General features: G+C 42.6%; 1 protein-coding gene across 2 annotated transcripts; it reads right to left on the bottom strand.

Moving 5' to 3' along the window:
• Positions 1-275: 275 nt before the first annotated feature.
• Positions 276-14206, bottom strand: LOC127342036 (tRNase Z TRZ3, mitochondrial). Of its 2 annotated transcripts, XM_051367976.2 has the most exons (16): positions 13833-14206; positions 13068-13157; positions 12507-12551; positions 12336-12390; positions 12182-12225; positions 11678-12055; positions 10915-11180; positions 10175-10313; positions 10028-10078; positions 9079-9587; positions 8388-8991; positions 7765-8052; positions 3699-4448; positions 2208-2363; positions 1103-2017; positions 276-719 (listed from the first exon to the last, which is right to left on the bottom strand). In XM_051367976.2, the coding sequence occupies exons 1-16, from the start codon at positions 14190-14192 to the stop codon at positions 684-686; spliced, it is 4686 nt and encodes a 1561-aa protein (XP_051223936.1). In that variant the 5' UTR covers positions 14193-14206; the 3' UTR covers positions 276-683. The 2 variants fall into 2 exon arrangements, with proteins under 2 accessions (XP_051223936.1, XP_051223935.1); XM_051367975.2 differs by lacking the exons at positions 7765-8052; positions 8388-8991; positions 9079-9587; ... (7 more) ...; positions 13068-13157; positions 13833-14206 and adding an exon at positions 5759-6188.
• Positions 14207-15194: the final 988 nt, after the last annotated feature.

Below are 15194 nucleotides of genomic sequence, written 5' to 3'. Positions count from 1 at the left end.
GAGATTTACAGTTGGTGAAGTTTAAAACAGTTTGATTGCAACAGAAATAAACATGAAACACAGTATCTTAATCAAAAGATTTACATGTCTAAAATTTTAGGTGCATCCTGGTCGAGCCATCTATCATAGACAAAAAGGGCAATCTGAACTAGTGATGAAATTCAAGAAGAGCAAACTGATCAAGGTTTTACATAAATGACAACCGGAATCTACAGACTGATTTGTATCCACAGCCAGAATGACTGAATAGCTCACTGCCCTTCACGAAACAAAAATGACAAGTATTCTTGTAATATTTGACCTTTCTTCAATTAACAAACTTTACAACTCCCATCTAAAGAACAAAAATGTATTTGTAAAGTAACAAAAGAAAAACAGAATCCCGTCGCATATTGCAATATACAGTGTCTGACTCTTTAAGGACAAGAACCAAAGAAAAAAAAATTACAAATTATTTAAACTTAAACCAGGCTTCATCTAAATACATAATACAGTACAACACAATATCCCGTCTGTGAACCTTGTGCAGGAATCTTCAATCGTTTGCTGAAGCATTGCCAAGTAAAACCAGCCGTGTGACTCGTACATCTAATTGGTGAGGCCTTGAGGAGATGTACGCTGATTCCATGAAGCCTAACAGTTCTGTTCTGCCAAAATCATGAACATGTCATTCCTTTTAGAGTCTACTTCTTCGAGCCACGTGCTGCTGCAAGGTGATCCTGAAGAAGAAAAGAAAACAACGAACTTATTGTTAAAAACAACAGCAGCAGATGGAGTGTCAGAACAGCAGCGATAAAATCATTTGAAAATTATATGAGTATATTTATCTCGGAAGATAACTGCACTGTTTCAATTCTATAAACATGTTATCCACATCTATATCTCCCAATCTAAAAAACGCAAGTTGATTGGGATAATATCGATCTAAGCCTCTGATAAAAATTCATCATTTTCTATCCAACGGTAGTCGACAGATGTTCTGTACATGTCCATGTCCAAAACTTCGCTTATTTGTGACTAGATATAGTACTTACTGCACATAGCAACTAATTTCTGTATAAAATGAAACATGACAGAACAGGCACTAAATGAAAATGCGTACCGAGACAAAGTCAAAAGCTTTAGTTTCATCTTTCTTGGAATTGCTCATCACAGCCACATGATGTTGAGGTTGATTACTTGAATTGAAAATGTCTGGCATCCCAGCTGCATTTGCACCGTTCATTGAATTGAAAGACAAGTGCCCAAGTCCAGCATTGAAATTTCCCATGTTTTGTAGCAACTGCTGCTGCTGAGCAAGAAGAGCTTCCATAGCACCATAATTTAATTGCTGCCCAGGAAATGATTGACCAAACATTTGCGGTGACATGTTGTACTGCAAGGGAACCTGCTGATAAAAGGAGCTTTGGCCAAGGATACCATTCAGTGCTGCAGCACTCGCCACATGGCTAGTCTGGCTGTTCATGTCAAAGAACTGTGAACCACTGAGATTACTATGAGTTTCTGCTTTTACTCCTGGCTGAGCTTGGGCAGTGCCATTAAGGTTCAAACCAGCCATTAAATCATCGACAGTTCCTTTGTCATCAACACTTTCTTGGAACAATGGCTCAGGGCTGCTGCCGAATATATCTGGCATTGCATTTTTGTCCATCACAGAGTTATCGTGCACGAACGCTGAGGATTTTTCCTCTACTGTCATCCCTGAGAATAGGTCATTTGTCTCCTTAATCTCTTCCTCGTGGAATGATACATCCGCAAATGGATCACTTCCGTTACCGTTGCTAGTGGCACTGATATTGCCAATAGGTTCACCACCAAGCAAATCATCAACTGAAGAAACATGTGTGCTATTCCCCATTATCTGCTCACTGATGTCTTGAGCTGAACTCGGAGTTCCAAGATCATCCTGATCCCCTGTATCAATCAAATCGGGCATCTGAACAGTGGGTAGTGTAGTTTTTGATTCTGAAAGATGTTTGTTTCCGGTAGGTTGTTCCCCAACGAGAAGATTTAATACCTGAGAAAAGTGAAATAACTTATTACTTCTTTGACAACTAGAAAAGGCTTTGGTCGTTAAGTTCAGATAAGGAAAAAAGTACTGCAGATAGTGGTTTACAAAAAACAGAACGTGTGTATTTCACAATACTCTTATATCAATGAAACACAACTTTTGATTTTAAGAGACTCAGTTTTGCATGTTGACTCACTTTTGAAGCCTTTTCTCTGAGAGAAACTTGAGGCAGTTCACAACATCTGACAACAGAAGCACTGTTCTCACTGAAATATGAAGCAACGATGGAATAAGGATCAGTATCCTGTTTCCTTACAACAGCTTCCAGCACACAGATAGCCTTCATGCGAACCTGAGTAGTGAACAAACATATTCAATATTTATGTAAATATAATATACTAGACGGAATCATGGAAAGCATCAAACTGTTACGGTCAGTGAAGCTAAAACAACAGTCATATGACCAAACCAATTGAACTAATGACGTTAACAAATACTGCACAAAATATCAAACAAGGTCAACAAACATCAGTAGATATCACTAACCCCTGTCAGAGATAGATCTGTTTTGATTCAACAAAAGTCAGTGCATCTTGGCAAAGAAGGTTAAACATCATTCATCCAGAGACTTAAAGATTGCTGCTAGCTTGCTGGGTAAATATGCTCAAACTTATCATGGACTGCAATAGCACGGGTGCTCGTGTGAGGCCCTTGAACTAAGCCCTTTTTTCCAAGACATTGTGCACAGTCCCTAAAAAAGCTTCCCAACTTTGTCTAGATACGGAGGTATATAGACATTGTGCACAGTTTATATATGCATTTTTAATACTCCCTCCCTTCCTAAAAAAGCTTCCCAACTTTGTCTAGATACGAAGGTATATAGACATGTTTCAGCTATAGATTCATCCGTATCTAGAAAAGGTTGCGAAGCTTTTTTAGGTACTATACTCCCTCCGATCCATAATAAATGTTGTGGTTTTAGTTCGAATTGAACTACAACCAAGAGAATTTGAACTAAAACCATGACACTAATTATGAGTCGGGGGGAGTAGTAAGTACAATTGGAAAATTCCATGGTTAAAAAATGTTTGTCTAGGTGTCCGCTTAAGTGCACCTAGGGCGCTTGGCGACATCAAAACACCTAGCTTTAGTCGTGCTATGCATGCACTTAAGTGCGCCTAGCTGTGGGCTTAGGTGAGATAGGTGCTAGGCAGAGGCAAAACCAGGAATTACAGCCTAGCGCATTTTTGAGGCTCGGAAAATTATAATTACATATATCTATTTTGAGTGCTTTTTATATGTCAAATCTCCACTGCATACAGTTCAAACTTCTAAATACCTACGAGATGTATATGATCTAGTGATGGTGATAATGTAAATGTGGCAAGAATGAAATCAGTACATATCGCCGCCAAAAGAAGAAATGAAAATGTTTTCTTATACAAATGCTATTCTTGATTTTTTCCTATACATAATTTTCATGCTAGCATAATATCAGATTTGCCTATGTGTAACCTTGAATAAACAAGACCAAATAAAAGGATCTGTCCATAAAATATGCACCCATCACAGGAGCTAAGAAACATAATTCAGACTATTACACTACCTATTTTATTCACAATTAGAAATGAGTGTTGAAGTCCGAAAAGGTTAAAATAGACCCAAAAATTGATTATCATAAACTCACCTGCCACAGTGGAGAATTGAGTTTGTTCTCAAGGGCACGACTCAAAGCAACTGCATCCAATTTGGAGGCTTCTGTTAGAAATATCTGCAGAGCATCTCGAGTAGGTTGCAACCGGACACCGCTTGCAGTAACTATTGTCTCCAAAAGTCTCTCCTCGCGTGTCTTAACTCCTGATTGACTTGAGCCAGTATCACCAGCCGATACTGAACTTGATGGACTTGGACCCCAAGAACCAGAACTCGCATTCTTTGAAGCGCCAGATGTGGCACGGCTCTCCCCTTGAATTTCACTTGGATCATACCTACCATATCTATCAGTTTCTGTGGTCAGAGACCTACGAATTGGGCTCTTGTACATACTACCATTCTCATTTGTTATTGAATGTGTGGCTGCAAAGTTGCTCAAACCCTGTTTGATGGACGCACCACCAATGCCCACTACTTCACTTAGTTCACTGAGGAAAGACTTCTTGTCATCCCTCGATGGCTCATAATTAGTATTTCCAAAGCCCTGTATGCGCTTGCCTAGACCTTCTGTCACAACAACAGCTTTAGGGTCCTCGGTGGAGAAAATAGCAGCAATAGCCTCGTTCGCAGTTTCACGGACAGCCTTATTAAGAGCATCCCCTTTTAAGGGGTCAGGGAGTCCTTTGTAGTGAACAAGCTGACGCATAGCTGCTGAATGCCGTTGCATTTCCCGCTTGAAGTCGGTGCCAGATTTTCCAACCGCATATTTAATCAACCGCAAAGCCTGGAAAGCAGGTATGGAGAAAAAAGATTATAAACTACTGAACTGGAAAATCGAGACTAGGGCACCAAAAGATTAATCAAATCAATGTACTAAAATTTAGACGTGAAGTAGTGCAGCTGCCAAATTACAGAGTTACACTGCAAGTGCTTGTCACTTTTTCTGAGAACATACAGCATGCCACTGTGTCATGACCGAAAGATGACAGGATTACAGAAGACCTAATTTCATACAATCTAGTAAATCCATTCTAGAGCATTCAGTACAAAGGCTTAGCAAAGCAGTGATGTGTCCTTGAGCAGTATTTTGTTCACCTGGAGAGGAGTTACCCACGAGTTCAGAATGTTTTAGATATCTTGATACATATTTTTTTTCTGTTTATCAGTGGTATTGGATTCAGAGCACTACTCGATGACCAAAAAATACTATTAAATGCCACTCGCGACCACAGTTCTAGTGTAAACTATCATAGTCACATCATACTTCACTAAATGACCTAAAAGATAAATTCAGGGTTAAAGACACCTTATATTATATCTGGAAAGTGATATCTATAACTGGGAGCAACAGATTTGTATAAGCCCAGACAAAGATAAGCTGCGCAGAAGGTAACAGTTCATCTGGTTTGCGGGGTGGCGGTACCTCTAATGTGAAATGAAGGTACTCTACTAGCAAAGTTGGTCACAGCTAGTAGGAAAGAAAACCGGCATTTCCGTGTTCGCCTTAGCCTAGGCACTTTAATTCACCGGAACACTTGGCCAAGATTTCGCTAGGCAGGTTTGAATTTTAGTGGGGGGTGTTTGGTTCTTTGCCACAACTTTTGGTGAACCACGGACTCTTAAGCCCGCCTGCCATGAACTCATCCTCGTCAAGAAGCATCTAAGGATTGTAAAGAACTTAATGCTGATTGCCATACCTCGCTGTGGTGTGTGGTGTACAGCAACGTGTGGGAGCCATCTAGGCCTACAGTCTGGGATAGTACCCAACCATTATCTCAACACTTGAAATTGCCTACTACCTGCAACCCACGCAGATAACTGAAAACAATGGCCAACGCTTGGAAGTCCCTGTAACTAGTACACCATTCAGATCGGCATGGTCCAGGCATGAGAAATTCATCATCAGCATCAGGAAATTGATCGGCGGGAACACTACGTCAGTAACCGCCGCCACTTGTACACCGGCCATGTTTTCGTCTACCGTGAATGGTTGGGCGATCATCGTTTCGTTGGCCACCGCCCAACCAACCCTCACCCCCCGGACAGGTCAACCCGATCCCAAATCAACAACGAAAAACGAGGAAGGAGCGGCACCTTCTGCTTGACGATGGGGCTCTTGTTGTCGAGGCGCTTGAGCACGAAGTCGGCGAGCTCCCTGACGATGCCGGCGTCGGAGGCGCGCAGCAGCTCGCAGATCTCCTCGAGCTTGTAGACGGGGGCGACCTTGTCGTCCTCGGCCGTGACGCCGTCCACCATCCGCGACCGCCAGTAGGACTCCACCGCCCGGCGGCTCTGATCCATGGCGCTCCCCGATCGGAGGCGGCCGGAACCCTAAGGAAAGAGGGGCTACCGCCGCGGCAGCGCGCCACCACCGGGGAGGTCGAGATCTGGCCTCTGGGAGATGGGGTAGTGGCCCTGGCTGGACCTGGTTTACGATGGGGGTTGAGCGGCACGTGCGGCCGGAGGCGTGGACGGAAGCTTCGAGTGCGGGTCAGGTCGGGAACGGGAGTTTAAGGCTTTAACCGTTTTGCTTTCTTCTTCTTTTCTTCTCACGGGATGACGGGAAGAAGAAAGGGCAACCAGGAGCTCAAGTGGCAAGTGTCAGAAAAAGCTTTTCTATCTAGTGGCTGACGTGCCACGCCACTAGTTTTCGACGATCGATAGGGGCGTCGATATTCCGAGTAGGATACGCTTTACATGTTTACCTAGTCTAATTCTAGCATAATCCTAGTTTTTTTTTTTTGCATGGTAATACGATTCTCATTGATAAATAAAAGATGTGATACAAAGTACGTATACACTGATCTGGAAAGATAGGATAAACCCATGTGACAAACCAACGCCTATCCATCTTCTTCGGCACCACCGTAGCAGCCACCAAGGAAAAAATGGACAGATCACCTCTTCACCTGAGCTCGACGCGGCTCCATCGCTGATCATCAGCTTTTCGGACCTCCAATGTAGTTTGCCATAGGACAAACCATTGCCGTTGAAAGAATCAAACCAGGGCAGCATGTCCCTGGACACGCCATCAAACTTCAGCACGACGATGTCGGAGTAGGGAACCAGAACCATCAGCCTTCAACCACGAACCCACCACAAGGTGCACCATCTTCCAGCTGTCAACCACCATCTGCACGTACTCCTGGACGAATCCTCTCTGCTCCATCTTGGCGCCGGAGACAACACCGCAGCAACGGGGACAGAGCAGGAGGAAAAAACCATCTGATGGAGTCGTCGCCGCCGCCTCGCCGACACCATCCATGAACCCTAAAGCCACCGATCTGAAAGATCGGCAAACACACAGTGCCACCAACTCCAAGATGCCGCCATGAAGAACAGCGCCGGTGTGGGAGAAGAGTTGAAGCAGATTTATTTGCTCGGGCGCCGCTCCCACCACCCCAACGGTGTGCCATGCCAGAGAACCCCTAGCCCTAAGTACCATGCAAAAAACGGGGTCCCCCTCCCTCCTACCGCCGGAGCAGCAAGCGGAAGAAGAGGGGCCCAGCACAGACGCCGGAGATTGGAGCAGGAAAAGCTTTTCCGCCTGGGAGACGCAGAAGACCTAACCGCGCGCGGTAGCGTATGCGACCCTACTAGCATAATCCTAGTTGTATCTACTACCTCTGTTCAAAAATAAAAATAAGTGTCTTAGTTTTGTGATATAGATGTATTTAGACACACATTAGTCATAGATACGTATGTATCTAGAAAAAAATTGACAACACCTATTTTAAAAGGAGGGACTATAAAATTCCGTTACAAGGACGGAAATAACTCTGAAATAATGTATCTGCCGTAGGAGTACGTTTTCTTACGTTGTATATGCAGAAAATCAATGTGGCATGGCAAGCGAATTTATTTTATCGCGGGTTCAAACCATATTTTTGAGCTGACAATATATCTCGCACAAGGCAATGCCAAATTGACAGCATGACTGCCAAAAGCAACTACACTCTACCAGACCTCGCCGTTGTGGCCTTATCAGTAATAATCTACTATTAGGTATGCAATTGAATCCTCAGGTCAAAAAACATGCCAGATAAAAAAAAAGATGTTACATTATTGTGTCTATATCACTACACGACGGCCTCCAAGACCTCGTCAGACTCTTCGACCACCATCTCGTCCTTGAAGAGGAGCTTCAGGTGCGGCAGAACCTTCGGCAGCACCGGCAGATCGGCGAGGTTTACGCTCATCAGGTCAAACGCGATGCTGGTCTTGTCCATGTCGTCCTCGTCAAAGACTGGGATTTTAGGATACCTCTGGCTAAAGTGGGTCAGGATTATGCGGTACGCTCCAGCCGAGGTGCCGACCGCTATGGCCTCCTTGGTTGTGCTGTGGTTCCTCGCGATCGCTTCGTCCTTCATGCTGTCCTCAAACGTCGCCTGAAGCAGCAAGAATCGAGGCAGTTTAGACAGGCGACATGGTCACATAACAACACCTTTTAGCATGCTCAATTTATTGGAAGATTACACAGCTAACAGTATTGTACAATATATGTCAGCATAGATTAACGCCTTTAGCATGCTCAATAATTGGAAGATTACACTACACAGCCAACAGTATTATACAACATCTACAAAAGGTTACTTTAGTGCTGTCGTGTGTTGGAACATGAAGCACACCCAATAGTGTGGACACAGGCCAAGAGAAATATGAGAAAATGGGTAATTGTTGTTATGTATGCAATTGAATAAATTTATTTATTATTTATGCTTACCTCGTGTATCAGCACTGTGGCATCTCTGGACGCGTCTACAAGAGCCGGGCAGGGCCGCGTGTCACCTGAATATACAACCTTCCACCCTGGAATCGCCTTTCCAGCACTGCTCACCTTCTCCTTGGCTCTCAAGACAACTCCAAACGCCTGTGGACAGTGTACGACGGGGACACTGTACAGAATCTCCAAACCTGATTCCTGTAGAACCTCTTTCAAATTAGCGAGAGCTGTAGTGTCCCTCGGACTTGCAGGCTTCTTGTTGTAGTTCTCCATTCTGCTTCCAGGAGCAAACATGGTGTTCTCAACTTGACTTGTGGGAGATCCCGTAGCATTGTCAGTAAGAAGATCCTCGACACTAGCCTTCAAAGTTCGTCTGCAGTCTAGGAACTGCATATCAAGATCTTCAAGTGTTGAATATGCATTTAGAAATCTCAGGAGTGGTCCTGGTCCAATCACGAGCAAGGGTTTGTGAGGAACACCGTTTAGTAATTTTGACCTCAAGGCAAGAACTCGAGCGAGACCGGTGTGGTGATCAGCGTGAATATGGGAAATCCAGATGCACCTTAAATTCTTTACAAGTTCATCAGCACCGCTTACACCAAACCTGTTACACACAAAAAAAAGGTATTATGAATATAACTAGCATGAAGGTTTTTGCAGTATCTTCTAATTTAGTCTTGTTGGAACAAACCTCCTTTTCAACTGTCCTAAAGTTCCTTCACCGCAATCAAGAAGCATACCTCCTTGTGCAAACAGGTTAACATATATGGCACTAACATTTCGATACTTTGAAGGCTGGGATGAACCCGTACCCAAAAATGTAATTTCTAGATCTTCTCTTGTTGCATTCTCCACACAGCAGGGGGTCTCTGAATTGCCCTTTGGGCGCTTTCTCCAGCCACTTTCTCTCAAACTACTTTCATCTTGAGACTTGGTTGAATTCCCCTGTTCATCTAAAACATCAGGAAGACAGGAGTCTTTATTAATCCATGGCTCTTCAACCATCAGCATATGCTTGCCATCAGGTGGCAGTGCACTTCTTTGGTCTACACTACTTTGCCAAAACTTGCTAATTTGTTCAGGAACTTCTTTAATCTCAGGAATCTCAGAAATAAGCTCATCTACAATGTCTTCATGACTACACAAGCTTGGAATAGAAGCTCTATCCAACCCCAGTTGAGCATATGGACGCAGACGAAACTGAAAGAGAAAAAAGACAAACATTGATACTCCTATTTTGGACTAAACGGAAATAAGTTGAGCATATGGAGTAGCGCTTGTTTGGAAAGGAAAACTTGTTACTGCAGATTTTGGGTGTAATCACAATGAATATTGCCGTAACCGATTACATGGTAACTGATTACATGCCTATTAAAACCAAACAGCTGTAATGTTTTTGGATCACAGTGTAATCCGATTACAGGATAAAATCAACAAACCGATTACAGGATAAAATCAACAAACCCGATGCCTTCTAATGGATAACCTAATTGTCTAATAAGTTTTATTGTCTTCTCTAGAGGATGTAGAGGGTACAGCCTTATCTAGCATTGGAGATGCAATTAGAATACATAAATGCACAAATACCAAGTAACTACTAACTAGCACAGTAATATAGTGTAGACTAGACTTGGACGTACCTTCAGCAGATTTTCTGCAGTCACACTTTCACAGGCTTGGGATGAAGTACTCTGCAAGGAGAATTAGATGGTTTGTATTTACAATCAGCAAGTATTTCAACATTCAACCTCTGGTGTTTGAGTGTTTCGTATATCATGGGAGTTTACCTTATTCTTCTCTAATTCGATGCCATTTGAAGGTTCCACAGGCCAAAACCCAGAGGATGGGAAGAGCTGAGGGCATACAAAATTAAGGCGTGAAGATATCCTTGCACTACCTTTTAAGATAGGAATTTCCATGTTTTTACTGCAGGTATCCAAAAGGAGGGAAACCGTCATCATAAAGTATAGCACTCGCACTGATTTATATCTCTAGCTACTAGTTTTAAAATTTTAAAAATATATATATTTCAAGATCAAACATATCCGTATAAGAATATTACTCAGGCATTAAGATGCAGTAAATGCTGAGTTAACAGTACTAAAAACAATTTTCAAATAAAATGAAATCAAAAAATAAATACATACAGAAATAAGTGGATAGCATGAGCTAAAAATCCTATGCGGTCCAAGGAATTTGGTAATAAAGGGTCACTGGGCACATACAAAATTATAAGAGAATGGTATCAAAGAAATAAACAAGAGGGTAGGATGAGTGAATAAACAATCATAAGATGCAGTCATTAACAAGTTTTGCAGACACTGTAACACATCTATACCAACCAAATCAACATTTCAACCATGTGATATTCATTGCTTCTATATTTAAGGAGTATAGCTAATTTCCGATTGTCTAATGGCATCAATGAAGTTCAAAGCTAAATAGTGAAAATCCATATTTCAGTATTTAAAATTCATGACAACAAATTAGACCATTGATGAAAAAGGTAAATGAAACTGAAACTTACTTTTCATGCCCTGCCATGATATGTTGTGTGTTGCCAAAAGATTTCATCCAATTCTGATATTCAACGGTATTCGTCACAGAAGATGGACCTAAGTGAATTATGCAATTTACTTTCTTGGCATTTTCCGTTTGGCAGGAAGAATCTTCATAAAATTGGCTAAGCGATTGCAGCAAAAAAAGTTCACACATGTGATATTGTGTAGGGCAATCCACTAGCAGCACGATTGGTCCAGGAATTGACGGGCCGAGAACATCACTTGGATGAACCTATTAATGAAATGTCCAACAAAAGGAACTTTAAACAGGAAACACATCTAATTATCTACACAGTGCCAAAGCCAACTTCAAATTCATAGTACAGAATATATGATAAAAAATGAAAATATTTTTTACGATCACGGCTAGAAGGTCAGTGGACAGAGAGAGTGCTTTAAGTAATGTACTCCCTCCGTTCTGAAATACTCTACATTATAGACCTAAAATTTGTTCTGAAATACTCTACATTCTAGCTTTTAGTCAACAAGAATACGAAAAACGAAGTGGTCCTCCTTTATCTATTGGATGTCACTATTTTCAATGTACCTTGGATTGGTTGTTTACCAATTTAAGTAGTACTAATAAATACACTACTAATTTGTTTGATTTTTCCTAGAATGTAGAATAAAAGAGAACGGAGGGAGTATGTGCTACTGCGAAAAGGCCGTCAGCTTGTGAAAGTTCATGTCGAGAAAAATCAGGTTAACATCTTAGAAATCAGCACTAACCATTGTATCAATTTTATCAGACTGCACAGAGTTCCCAAGTTGAAGTTCACGATACTTTGGTCCAGGCTTAAGACCAAGAGCAGCAGCTTTAGCAGGGTCAAATTTTCCTTTAATTTCTGCCAATTCACATGAGTAGACTATAGCAGTATCACCAGGCTTTGAGTTGATATCTGTCGAACTCTTGGCTTCGTTATTGTACCTCGGTTTGACAAACATTGCTGATATACGAACTACTTCATCATCAATAATAACAGTAGGTTGTGAAGATGCACTGTGATCCACACCAAAGCTGTGCGTGTGAAGCATTGCCCTATTTGGGATAAAAGATTTCATTGCGCCCGCCAGAAAATCAAGTTCTGAAGGGCCCCATATGTTCACCTGTGTTACAGGTAAAAGGAAAAAAATATATTGTCATCAATGTGAACAAATAGATTAACTGTACACTGAGTATTGACCACTAGACATTAATAAAAAGAATGCAACCAAGAAATTATTTCATCTCACCGACATGCCCTCATCTCCCATCCCAGCCAGAGTTAGCACCAAGCCTATATTAAGGAAAAAATGAAAATGACACAAATAACTATGTCAAGGAAATGTAGCATCAGAGCATCGAATAAACTATGGAAAAACACACAAAAGTAATAAATTTTAGTACCTGGAAGGCCCCCTGCAGTTTCTGAGCACACACGAGTGAAAAAGATGTGGTCAATCTGAGAAAGTACAGAATTATTATAGCATGTTACTACTTATATTGCCCAAACCGGGACATAGGAAATGAGAGTGAGTGCACGTGGAGTTGCAAAATTGATGATGAGGCATTGCATACCTTTGACAACTTTATCTTGTGTTCAGTGCAGAAACGCTGAAGACCCTGTTAGATTGCAAGAAATCAGAAGAGTAGTTTTAAAACAAGTTAAGTATTGTATTTGCCAAATGATATTATATTAATAAGCTAATCAATGGCAAAATAAAAGCTAAGAAGAATAAACTCAACTTTAGCCACCTACATATTCAGTCCTACATGGGAAAATCACAGTTCAGGTGTTTAAGGATTTAAGCATCCCAATCAACCACTTAGCATGCTAGCCACAAATGATTATACCACTTAGAGGATAATGTTGCATCTAACATATTGCGCAGAGCTTATGCATGTAGCGACACTAAAGCTTCAACCTTACCTGTTAGGGATTAAAATTGCATAAGATATTATAAAAGTTTGATGATGTAACATGCCTCCAAGCTCCGACCGATGGAGAAGATTAGTAAACATACACATTTGTTAAAATGCCTCAGAAAAGAGAAAAGAAGCAGAAGTTAATTTCAGTTTTTTTAGCGGTTTAGTATGTAAAAATAAACGCAATAGTCATCCTGTCCCAGCAGATCATACCTCGCCAGCGTTAAACATGTATCTTTGTTTGTCGAAGAACAAAAAAACTGAAGGCGCAGTATCCTGAGTGTCCATTCCTGTACCGAGTATCTGCATAGCAAGAATGAGCAAAGGTCAGACCAGTAGGAAGTAATACGACCATGTTGCTGCTTTACTGCTCTATCAGAAGTTGTAATGGTTTATTGGTTGGTAACGTTGACAATTTGTCCTTGTGGAGTTGACATCATTCAACACAACAACTGAAAGACTGAGATCAATAACACTTTGTTCCTAAATATTAGGGAGATAGATCAACTGCTTACATTTTGGTGAGTGATCCAACTAAGGGGTTGCAAAAAGGGAAAAAAATGGCATGATATATTGATACATTCCATGCATCAAACAGACAAAATGCTTGGTTTACTCTAAAATAGCATCACAACTCTCGGCATTATCGCTAGTATCCACTACAACTAGTTGGGAACAACTACAAAAGATGTATATTACAACCTCCCAACAGCACGTTCTCTGATACTACAGTAGTAATATGAGGACCGTATAAACTCCGCCAAAACTTTGTGATCTCACTGGGCACTAAATGCTCCCTGGCACTGGCATTGTGTTCTCCGGACAGTACCCGGCAGGCAATTAATGACACAGAGAAGATGTACGAAATGGATTGCACCCTGGTAAAACAATGTCCGCGGGGGCTAAAAATCGAGGCGGAGTAAACCGACATATCTAGTGAATCCGCCGAAGTATGAGGCAATATATAAGTTTGCGGACCTGCACGTAGGAGGTAGTGCTGATGGGGTTGGCCCTGCGGTTCTTGAGCTCCATGCTCCTGTCCTTCCTGCCGTCCTTGCCCTCGGCCCGCGTCTTGTTGAAGGCCACACCCGCGGCGTCCTTGCCGCTAGCCATCCCCTCGGGGTCCTTGCTGGCCGTGCTGCTCCCGCGGCGGAGGTGGTGGCGGCCGGACTGGCCGCGGTACGCGAGGGGGCGGATGCCGGCGGCGCGGAGGAAGGGGGAGCGGGGAGCGGAGACGGAGGAGAAGAGGCGGGTGGAGAGGTAGAGGAGGGGGGCCGGAGCTAGGGTTTGGGAGAGGGGGAGGAGGCGGCGGAGAGGGGAGGGCACTTGCGGCGGCATGACCACCGGAAGGGGACTTTGTAGGGCCGGGTTTTTATCCGGGACTCGGGGGTTTTAGAGCGGAGAGGGGCGACCGCCGGAGCCGGGGCTCATCGGACAGGCCGACAGCGATGGATCAGATTTGTTTTCCTGATCCTTTTTCTCAAGGAACCACCAACATTTTCAGAAAAAAGTAAAGAAACTAAATTTTGCGGAGAATTTTTTTTTGTTGAGAGTGTGCCAATAATACCAATCACATCTTTATAGAAGGGTAGAAAAAGTTATTACAAGAAGTCAAGAACCGAGAGAACGTTTGCGGACAATTAACTCGGTGAATCCCCAACTCACCCATAGGCCTACTCTCGCGGCATGGTTGCACTCCCTCCGATTCTCGAAGCTCCCAAAGTTTGAACTCCTTAACTTTATCCATGATCTGCGTCGGGCTTAGCTGCAGATGAGTGTTACCAAAAGCCCTCGCATCCGGCTTGTCACCTCTTCGTCCATTGCCGTTTCTCCATCTGGCTTTGGCAAGGCTTAAAAGTTTGACTTTGCATCGAGGATTTGCAACCTTCGCATTGGGCGGGTATGTCAACCGAGCTCTGGTGGAAGTCCTTGACTTCCGGTGGGATCCCTGGCCCGAAATTCATTGCCTCTCTTGCCTTCCTCGTCTCTTGGGAAATTTGGAGTGAGCGTATTTCCGTAACAAGTTTGCTCTGCATGTAGTTGTTCTAGAAAAAAAAAATAAGAAGGAAGCTCGCTTGTGGGTGCCCGCGGGTGCTAAGCGCTTGGTTGATTTGATGCGCGAGAGTAATTCCTTGTAATACCTTGTTTTATGTTCGGACAATCTTATCATAACTTTCTTCCTAATTAATAGATCGAGTCAAAAAAATTGCCTCTGTTTCGAAAATTTAAAAAAAAAAAGCCCTCGCATTCCATTTCTTCCAAGTGTCCAAGCAACCAAAATGGTGAGGGTATGGGAACTCCTTCGTCCCTTTTATGAATTCTTGCTCTGGCTTTATACCG

The sequence above is a fragment of the Lolium perenne genome, chromosome 3 (genome assembly GCF_019359855.2).
Source record: "Lolium perenne isolate Kyuss_39 chromosome 3, Kyuss_2.0, whole genome shotgun sequence".
NCBI classification, from domain to species: domain Eukaryota; kingdom Viridiplantae; phylum Streptophyta; class Magnoliopsida; order Poales; family Poaceae; genus Lolium; species Lolium perenne.
The sequence above is the reverse complement of the archived record's forward strand: the minus strand, read 5'-3'. Positions and strand labels throughout refer to the sequence as shown.

Bases quoted from the DNA above. Each gene is read 5' to 3' on its own strand.
- LOC127342036 (XM_051367976.2), bottom strand. From the start codon at position 14,192: ATGCCGCCGCAAGTGCCCTCCCCTCTCCGCCGCCTCCTCCCCCTCTCC. The intron at 12,552-13,067 runs GTATGATCTGCT...GCAATCTAACAG, and splicing joins ACATGTTTAACGCTGGCGAG to GGTCTTCAGCGTTTCTGCAC. The intron at 4,449-7,764 runs GTCTTGGAGGCC...CCTGCTTTCCAG, and splicing joins TGGTCGAAGAGTCTGACGAG to GCTTTGCGGTTGATTAAATA.